Source organism: Zootoca vivipara, chromosome 14 (assembly GCF_965207765.1).
Source record: "Zootoca vivipara chromosome 14, rZooViv2.hap1.1, whole genome shotgun sequence".
NCBI lineage: Eukaryota > Metazoa > Chordata > Lepidosauria > Squamata > Lacertidae > Zootoca > Zootoca vivipara.
This window is the reverse complement of record NC_142597.1, coordinates 44,275,445-44,285,615: the sequence shown is the minus strand read 5'-3', so window position 1 is coordinate 44,285,615 and position 10,171 is coordinate 44,275,445. Positions and strand designations below refer to the sequence as shown.

General features: G+C 50.1%; 1 protein-coding gene across 1 annotated transcript in view; it reads left to right on the top strand.

Annotated features, from left to right (window-relative positions):
* Nucleotides 1-352: 352 nt before the first annotated feature.
* Nucleotides 353-10,171, top strand: part of ABR (ABR activator of RhoGEF and GTPase) — a 120,236-nt gene continuing 110,417 nt past the window's right edge. The window contains exon 1 of the mRNA XM_035138839.3: nucleotides 353-1,087. Within this exon, the coding sequence (XP_034994730.3) occupies nucleotides 493-1,087 (595 nt within the window). The 5' untranslated portion in view covers nucleotides 353-492. The remainder of the gene's footprint in view (nucleotides 1,088-10,171) is intronic.

Genomic DNA, 10,171 nt, shown 5'->3' with positions numbered 1-10,171 from the left:
AAGTTTGGCAGCCACTGCTGGAAGGCAACCAGACACACATTTCTCTAGAAATAGGAGGAAACGATTCAGACCCCTTTTTCACGTTTGGATTTTTTTGGGGGGGGGGGCTGGTCCCAGCCACCCTTGCTCTCCAGCAAGCGCGTGCACCGCGCATTAGGGGTCCTGCGCGTCTTCTTGCACGCAGACGGAGCGCGCCCACCAGATCCTGGGACGGCATCCTGGGACGGCCTTTGCAGCCCCGCCCGCTGGGCGGATCCCTCCGGGCGGAGAGAGGGGCTGGCCCAGGGCGCCGAGAGCGGAAGAAGCTCCCGAAGCGAGAGGAGGAGGAGGGAGGAGGAGGAGGAAACTTTGGGGAAAGTTTGAATTTATTTGTGCTCCGGGGGAGGCGGCCGGGCGAACACCTTCCGCGCAAAGGGGTGGGGACGGGGCTCTCCATCCTCGGCCAGGGACCCTCCGCCCCGGGAGGCCCCGAACCGGCCCCGGCGTCCAGCCATGGGAGACCCAGGGGGAGAAGGGGAAGAAGCGGCGACGGAGTTCGAACGCCACTGGCGCCTCGAGTTCCCCGGCGAGGCGGCGCCGGCGCTGCGCCTGGACTCGGTGGCTTCCATGGAGGAGGAGCTGGGCCGGTGCCGGCGGACGCTGCAGCGGCTCCAGCGGGCCCTGCAGGAGGAGAAGTTCAAAGTGGTCTACTTGGAGGCGGCGCTGCAGCGGCGGGGAGAAGGAGGAGGAGGCGGAGGGCAGTCGCCCGCCCCGTCCAGCCCCGGCGCGCCCGGGGCGCACAAGGAGACGCCGAGGGGTCTTTCCAGCCCCGGCGCGCCTAGGGCGCACGACTCGGCGGCGCCGGGGGAGCCCCCGTTGGCCCGGCGCTTGCCTCCGCCGCCGCCCCCTCGCCTCTGGAAACGCCCCCCAAATCGGGAGCTCCCCGACGGCTGCGGCTCCCCCGAGCGCCGCCTGCGCCCGGCCCAGGAAAGCGAGTCTCCCGGCTGCAGCAGCGACCCCGAAAGAGCAGGAGGAGGAGGAGGAGGAGGAGGAGGAAGCAGTGACTGGAGCTGCACCAGCTCCGACCACGAGGATGCTTCGTCCATAGGTAGGTCTTCGGGCGAGGAGAAGGGGTCCCACCCCACCCTCAGTCTCTCTCCCATTTTCCAGAAAAACTGTGGTAGACTGCGTCTGTCCAGGGAGGCTCCATTGAACTGACTTGGCTTTGTCCCGTTTTTATTATAACAGTGTCATTCCTGGGATATGACCGCAGCTTTGGGACTTAACTGCCTTGTGCTGAGCTACATCTTTGGGCTATCTGGCACTCATGGAGGATAAGGCTGTCTCTGGCTTCTGGCCAGGATGGCTCTACTCTTCCTCCACAGCTGGAGGCAGCCATGCTTCTGAATGCCAGCTGCTGGAAACCGCAGGACGGGAGAGTGTTGCTCTTGTGCTCAGGTCCTGCTTGCAGGCTGCCCATTGGGGGGTGTCTGGCGCCAGGCGCATTTTGTACCAGGCTATCAAAGTGAGGATGGCCAGGCAGCAGGGTGTTGTCTAACAATCTCCATCTGGGAGTGCCTGCCCGAGGATCATTGGATCTGGACTGTTTTCACACACACTAAGACCACATCCTGTAGAATTCTCACACTTCTATTTTATCTGAATGAATTTCGGGAACCGAAATGTTCCTTCTGTGCAGCCTGAGCAAGAGCGGTGAACGAGTCAATTGTCTCTTGTCTTCGCTGACCCCACCCCACTGCCCTACTCACAGCTGTGAAGAATATGTTATGAATGGTCTGTGTCACCATTAATAAAAAGAGGTCGGAATAGGCCCCTATATACATGGACTGTCCCTGAATCAAGTGACTTTTCTTCTGTAAGTTCTTAATCTAACTCAAGGTTGTCATATAAACTAACCAGATGTTTGAATATCAATCACAGTCGGTCCGTCATCTGAAAAATAAGACTTTAGGGTCATCTAGTCCCCAAATGGCAACTAGACATTCCATTTTGGCAACTTAGTTTAAGGAGCCCCTAGCTTATATATCTGAGTTTCTAACACTGCTGCCTTAACTTGCTGGAGTACCAACATCCCTTGATAAATAACAACAACAAATTAAGTGCCTCTGCATGAAATTAATAATACATCCTTCGACAAAGGCTAATGGATGCCCTCTTTAAACTTCTATGGTTTTTATTGTATGGTTTTATGGCTTTATAGTTGGAAACTGCTTTGATGTATTTGATAAAGCAGTAGGCAAACAGTTTTTATAAATAAATCAACAGCAGCAGATTTTGGGGCGCAAACCTCCCCACAGCCCAGCATCACAGATTCCCCCAGCTCAGCCTCAATATTCAGACCTGGAACCAAGCCCATTGCTCAAAGCAAGTCTTGGGTTTGTTTTCGTTCTGCCAGCCGCAAAGCCTCTCCAGGGAAGACCGAGGCAGCTCCTTAGAGAGAGCAGGATTGATGCCGCTGTCAAAATAGCTTAATAGGTCCAGGGCTTTCAGGAAGAGCATGTTATCCCGGGTTTTAATTTGGCCCCTAGAGGCAAATCCTCTCAGCTATGCACACATAGCTTCGAGGGGGTTACGGGGATTCATCTCCGCTGGAAATGTCCTGGGGTGTCCAAGCCAGTTTTCAGCGCTAACACTCAATATAGCGATGTCTTTGCAGTAATGGGAGCCCAAGGTGCCCCTGGGCATGTACAGAGGACCCTGTGCTCATGTCTAAGTGACAACACCTTCCCCAAAATACCTGCGGTTACAGGGAGGGTTGGGGTTAGAGGGAAATTAAACATTAAAACGGGATTCAGTCTCTTGGTGCAGAAGCAATGAATGTCATGGCACAAGGCAAGGGGTGCCGGACTCCCAATCCCATCAGGCCACAGCTCAGTGGCAGGACAGCTGCTTGGCATGCAGAAGGTCCCAGGTGCAATCTCCCCAAACCCCAAACCTGCCTACACACCATACATTTAAAGCATATTTCCCTCCACCACTGAAGAATCCTGGGAACTGCAACTGCAGTTTAAAGGTAACAGGAACTGTAGTTCTCTGTGAGGGTTCCAGAATTCTTGGGGGGGGGGAATGTGTGCTTGAAATGTAAGCAGATCAATTGGCAAGAGGTGGGAAGGACCAGAGCAGGGGATCTTGAAGACTCACTGCCGCTCAGAGCAGGCAACACTGGCCTGGGTGGGCAGAGAATCTGACCTGGTAGTAAGGGGTGGGGGGTGGGGAAGAACCACAGCTCAGCAGAAGACCTTTGCAAGAAGAAGGTCCCATTAACAAGGACCAAGTGGGAGGCGATTCAATTGTCATGCAACTCGGGAGTCATCTGATGAAGCTGAGAGGTCAGAGATTCTGCAAAGTCAAGAGGAAGGACTTTGTCACACAGCACTGCTACACTGTTTGCTTCCACCAGAGAGAGCGAAGGAAAGTCATTGAGGTTGAGGCTGTCCCTGGCCACAAGGCACAATGGCTCTGTTCTCAATGCCTCTGCATTGTTGGAAACTGCAAGTGAAGAGAGCTGCTGTTGCCTTCAGGCAGTGCTGGCGAACCTGTGACACACGTGTCAGATGTGACACACAGAGCCCTCACTGCTGGCACGCGCCCCATCGGCCCATTCGCACTGTTGTTGTTGTTGTTTCCCCCCATTTGTTCTCCTGCTCCTACAGCTTGTCTCCGCTGTTAAAACCCGGATCCTTTTGTTGTTGTTGTTGTTGTTGCTGGTAGCCAGAGATTGGTTTTTTAACCCTTTCTGTACTTCCCCCCCTGGCGCTTTGGCAGACTATGATTTGTTTTTTAACCTGTTCTGTGCTGATTTTTTTGGCGCTTTGGCAGACTATGTTGGTGCTGCGTGTTAGTTCCAGCGACGGTATTATTCATCATTTATTTCTGTTCTCCCACCCCAAAAAAAGCGCAGCAGCTTTGGGGCACACCCCCCAATAACAAAGCAGCTTTTGCACCCCCCCAAAAAAACTCCAAAACTTTGGTCAGTAGCTCCCCGCAAAAAGCTCGACAACTCTGGGCACTTTGTGATAAATAAGGGTTTTTTGGTTTGGTTAAATAATTAGTTTTTGGTTTATTAAATACAGTTATATATTACAATTATACATTTTTGTTATTTAAACTATAAATATCACAAAATTATGGGTTTTTTCTTGAAGTGACACACCACCCGAGTTATGCTCGGTTTTTTGGCGAATTTTGGCACACCAAGCTCAAAAGGCTGCCCATCACTGTTCAGGTCCTGCTTGTGGGATTCTCATCGGAGGCCCACTGTTAGAAACTCAGATGTATAAGCCAGGCACTAAGATGCCATTCTTGCACCCCAGGCATCTTCACTCGATCGCAAGCGGCCAATTGCCAGGTGCAAAATACGCCTGGTTAAATTTGAACGTTGGCAATGCCAGGGATGCGGAATTACATCCGGCCAAATCCTTATTTCGCCCACCTACGTGGGCCACTTTGAATGGGTGGTTAGTCGCCCAAGCTCACAACAGCGCCAGGCGACCCGTTTCCTTTTGCCTGCGCTGTTTGACTTCAGAAGGTCCTAGGTTCAATCCACACTAGCGTCTCCGGAGAGACTCCCTGCCTGAAACCCCTGCGAGCCGCTGCCGGGTAGAGAAGGCAGTCTTGAGCCAAATGGGTCAGTAATGGATTTTCAGATGGGTTCCTCCCGCGGGGTTGTTGCTTGTTTGTGCCTGTGCGCACCTAGGGCTGTCTAGAGCAGCCAGATCATAGAAACGTAGGATCATCGAGTTGGAAGGGGTCCAGAGGGCCATCTAGTCCAACCCCCCTGCAAAGCAGGAATCACAACTAAAGTACCCCTGAGAGATGACCCCCACTTTCCAAGGCAGTCCGTTCCACTGTCGGAAGCTTCTTTCCTTGGGGCTGCACTAGTTTTAACTTCGACTTTAAATACCACAGGGACTAGCAGCTTAGCTCAACTTTTTTTTTAATCGTTTTTATTTCATTTTACAAATATAAATTTATAACAATACCAAATACATATCCGTATATAGAGATTTCTTTGAATCTCCAGACTCCCCCCCCTCCATGGGTCCTATTATCAACATTTAAAACTGCATATAATCTATATTTTGTGTCCATCCCTATTATCCATAGAATTTGTTACGTTACAAGTGAAGTTAGAATCCTGCTAATGTTTCCATCTGCTCACAGTGGTCTCCTAAATAGATTAATAATAATAATAATAATTTATTATTTATACACCGCCCATCTGGCTGGGTTTCCCCAGCCACTCTGGGCGGCTTCCAACAGAAAAATAAAACACAATAATCTATTAAACATTAAAAGCCTCCCCGAACAGGGCTGCCTTCAGATGTCTTCTAAAAGTCTGGTAGTTGTTTTTCTCTTTGACATCTGTTGGGAGGGCGTTCCACAGGGCAGGCGCCACCACCGAGAAGGCCCTCTGCCTAGTTCCCTGCAACTTGGCTTCTCGCAACGAAGGAACCACCAGAAGGCCCTCGGTGCTGGACCTCAGTGTCTGGGCAGAATGATGGAGGTGGAGATTATAATTTTTCCCCCATTCTTTCAATAACTTTTTGTCCTCTTGGTTCCTGATCTTTCCGGTTAGCTTTGCCATTTCTGCATAGTCCATCAGCTTAGTTTGCCATTCCTCTCAGGTAAGGGGCTCCCTCCTTTCCATCTCTGGGCTAGTACGTAGCATCCGTGTGGCTGTTGTCAGATACATAAATGTCGCTCAGCTTTTTTCAAGGAAAGCTGAGATTCTCTCATGCGGCTGATTCCCTCCCCACTTGTTGCCCCACCCACCTAGTTCCTTTCCTAACCAGGAAGTCTCAGCTTTATATTTTGTATTATCCTGGAGGAACTTGGGTGTGTTTGAGCTGAATCTGACCTTCGTGGGGAGAACTGCTTGTGCCAGCTCTTTTGGAGGCAAGATGCTTGTCCGAAGGTCACGCTCCGCATTGCCAAATTGATGGTGGTACAGCTGTGTCTTTTGAGAGGGAGGTTTTCTTCCAAGGCTATTGACCTGTGTCCTATATATTGATGTTCCCATGTGACACTCTTTCCCCCCTTTTCTTTAATTAGCTAAAAGCTCTCTTGGCAGGTTTGCGTCCTGCGGCAGTTCAGAGCCAAGCTTAGGTTTCTACTGTGTTTGGCATCCTTTTAGACCAGCCGTCACTAACCTGGCTTCCTCTAGATGCTTTAGACTACAACTCCCAGCAGTGGTTAGAGCCAGTGTGGTTAGAGTGCCGGACTAGGACCTGGGAGACCAGGGTTCAAATCTCCCCCTCCTGGCCATGAAGCTGACTGGGTGTGACCTTGGGCCAGAAGCGGTCTTCTTTCAGCCTAACCTACCTCGCAGGGTTGTTGTGAGGATTATTGGGAGAGAAGGGGGGAAAGCACGTACGCCACCTTGAGCTCCTTTGGAGCAAAAGGTGGGATATAAAGGCAATAAATAAAATATTATATGACAGCAACACCTGGAGGGTCATAGAATCATAGAGTTGGAAGAGACCACAAGGGCCATCCAGTCCAACCCCCTGCCGAGCAGGAAACACCATCAAAGCATTCCTGACATATAGCTGTCAAGCCTCTGCTTAAAGACCTCCAAAGAAGGAGACTCCACCACACTTCTTGGCAGCAAATTCCACTGTCGAACAGCTCTTACTGTCAGGAAGTTCTTCCTAATGTTTAGGTGGAATCTTCTTTCTTGTGAATCCATTGCTCCGTGTCCGCTTTTCTGGAGCAGCAGAAAACAATCTTTCACCCTCCTCTATACGACAACATTATATATATTTGAACATGGCTATCATATCACCCCTTAACCTTCTCTTCTCCAGGCTAAACATACCCAGCTCCCTAAGCCGTTCTTCATAAGGCATCGTTTCCAGGCCTTTGACCATTTTGGTTGCCCTCTTCTGGACACGTTCCAGCTTGTCAGTATCCTTCTTGAACTGTGGTGCCCAGAACTGGACACAGTACTCCAGGTGAGGTCTGAGCAGAGCAGAATACAGTGGTACTATTACTTCCCTTGATCTAGATGCTATACTCCTATTGATGCAGCCCAGAATTGCATTGGCTTTTTTAGCTGCTGCATCACACTGCTGACTCATGTCAAGTTTGTCCCCTAGCCCTGATCAAGAGGATTGCATTTGCTGTCCAATTCTGAAACTTCATTATCTCTAGCTGTTTTCAGGTTTCTTTATTATTAACTTCTTAGTTTTATCAGCTGAGCTGGTTCTTTACAGCGCTGCTGACCTCTGAGTAAAGCTTTGAGAGCCAAAGAGAGTGTTTCGTTCAGCATTTTGCCATTACAGACAAACTCCTTCAATTTCTTGGTGCGGAAGTCACAGTGCAATCTCGCAGGTGCCTCCAAGAGTTTAAGAGACTCACCTGTAGCTATAGGACTGCAGCCTCCGCCTCCTGAGAAACTTGGTTTTAATTTTGTTTTTGGAAGAAAGTCAAGTTTCTAGTCCCCGGGGGTGGGGTACTGTAATTGAATGCATGTTCTGAGGAGTGCCCAGTGGAATCTTAAAAGGCTGGGTCTCTTGAAAAGCAATATTCAACAAATTTGACATTTGGGTGCCTCATATAATGTGTCACCTCCAGCGGGGGCTGCTTGATGACAGCATTATGTTTTATGTATATAGGAAGATATAATGTATTTATAAAATTAGGCTGCAAAAATATAATACAGTCTGGAGTTTGGCTCTTTTATACAGATAATATTCTGTGTGTGTATGTGTGTAATTTTGCATATAATTATTCAGGCTTCTTTTAAAAAATGAAAAAAATTGACAGTGCACAAGCAAACACCAGCAGGTGCTTGATGCAAGAGGTGGTCCAATGGAGAGTGAAGCTTCATTGGGTCAGAACCCCCAAGTCCTGTGTGTAAATCTGCATCAAACAGGATTCCTTCTCCATGTGCAGCTGCGTAACATTTAAAGGCCTTAACCGCTTGGGACCAGGTTACCTGAGAGGCCACTGTCTCCATGCTTACCTGCCTGAACTTTAAGATGGAGTTAGGAGGTCTTGGCCCATGTATACCGGTTGAATGAAGTGGAGCCGAGGGTTATTGCAGACAGGGCCTTATTGGTGGTGCCTCTTCTGGCTATGGAAAACCTCCCCAGGGAAACCCACTTGGCTCCTGCTGTTTCTTCCAGGTTCTTGAGATCTGTTGGGGTTTTTTTTTTTAATCCCACTGATTGTGTGAACATTTTTTTTTTAAAGGCTGCAATTGTTTTTATAATACTGTTGTGATTTACCCACTTTCAACCTTGTGGATTATCGTTTTCCCTCTGAGCGCAGATGCGTTGCTCTCTTGCAAGAAAGGCGCCGGGTCGCGCCTTTAAAAGACTATCCTCTCTTATTACGGCATAAGCTTTTGCGGACTGCACCTGGGTCTGTATCCACCAGGGAACTCTACTTCTGAGCGGCCAATATCAATACCATAAAGAATAATACTAATTTATGATGTTGGGAAAGATTGAGGGCGCTAGGAGAAGGGGACGACAGAGGACGAGATGGTTGGACAGTGTTCTCGAAGCTACGAACGTGAGTTTGACCAAACTGCGGGAGGCAGTGGAAGACAGGAGTGCCTGGCGTGCTCTGGTCCATGGGGTCACGAAGAGTCGGACACGACTAAACGACTAAACAACAACAACAATTTATGTATATGGCAGGGGTGAGCAATGTTTTCCCCTAGGCCGCACCCTGTCTCTTAAGACCTTGCCATGCCTACTTTACACCTTCCCTGAGTGTTTCTGCCTCCTTTGAAATGAGCCCTTGAACTCTGATCATGCCTCTTGCTTGCCTGGATGGGGGGGTGGGAAGGTGGAAGTGGGGGGTGTGTGTGTGTGAAAACCGGCCGGCATCGTTCCAATCCCTTTTGCCTCTGGCCCCACCCACCACTGAGGGCTGGCCCTCAGAAGGTTCCCCAGGTGGGGAATGTGGCCCCTGGGCTGCAAACAGTTTCCCCACCCCATGCGTAGGTAATTGATCAATCAACACACGCTTGAGTTGATTGTTCAGCAGATTAATCAACCACGCACTTGAGTTGATTAATCTGCAAGGCCCTGAGAGTCAAGGGTGGCTGGGGGGAAATGAGCAAAACATCCTTTCAGCCGGCCAAGGATTTCAGCTGGGGCTTTCGTTGCTCTGCAGACCATGTGTGTGCGTGCGTGAGAGAGAAAGAAAGGGGACTAGGTGGATCAGATGGCAATTTGTTATCTTCTCAGCTGCAGAAGGTCGGCAAGGAAACGGGTGATCTGATCGTGCTGGCGATCTTTTGCCTTGCCAGTAAAGCCACAGTTGGCAATTTCCTGAGCTGGTGCTGCTCTCTACCTCGGTCCCCCCCCCTTGTGATTTCTTGTATTTTTAGTGCGCAAACCCAAATTGAGGAGAGGCCTGCTAGACCACAGGTGGGGGCAGGAAGTGTCAGAGATCTGTCGTCTTTGTCCTCTGCTTGCAGACTTTTTGCAGAGGCATCTGCCTGACCTCTGTTGGAAACAGGATACTGGGCTGGGCGATGCAGGGAAAGGCGAGGGGCAGGTTCTGCGCCGCTACTTCCGTTTCACCACTTGGGGGCGCATGGAGAGGCTTTGTTGCCTGGAAGGGAGAAAGATGCTCGAGTTTGACCTTCTTTGGCCACCCAGCCTGCTGGCTACCTCTGCAACGCTCAAGGGCTTTCTCCCAGTTGGAAAGAACACCCTTGGAGTGTGTCCTGGTTGCTTTTCCTTCAAAACCAGAGGGACACAAAACCTCGATAGTTTAATGCGAGCTAAACTGCGGCCCCTTTTGATGCAGTTGGACTACGGCTCCCAAAATCCCAAACGCTGGCCACACCAGCAGGAGCTGATGGGAACTGGAGTCCAACAAACCCAGGGACACTAGAAATGGTGGGTAACCATTTAAGCTGATTCAGGGCAGATTAAAGAAAAGTCCTTTTTTTCATGCAGCACCTAGTTGAACTGTGGAACTCCCTGCCACAGGAGGCAGCGATGGCCACCAACTTGGGTGCCTTTAAAAGAGGATTTGACAAATCCAGCACTCTTCTTACACTCTAAACAGCTGGGTGGGTGGGGGGGGGGCACAGGTTTCACCAGCAGCCCATTTTGTTGTGGGTTCAAGACTGGGCCAGAGTGACTTGAAATGCAGCTTTGCTAACATTAAAATAAAATCGTTAAAATTAAGCAACTTAAGG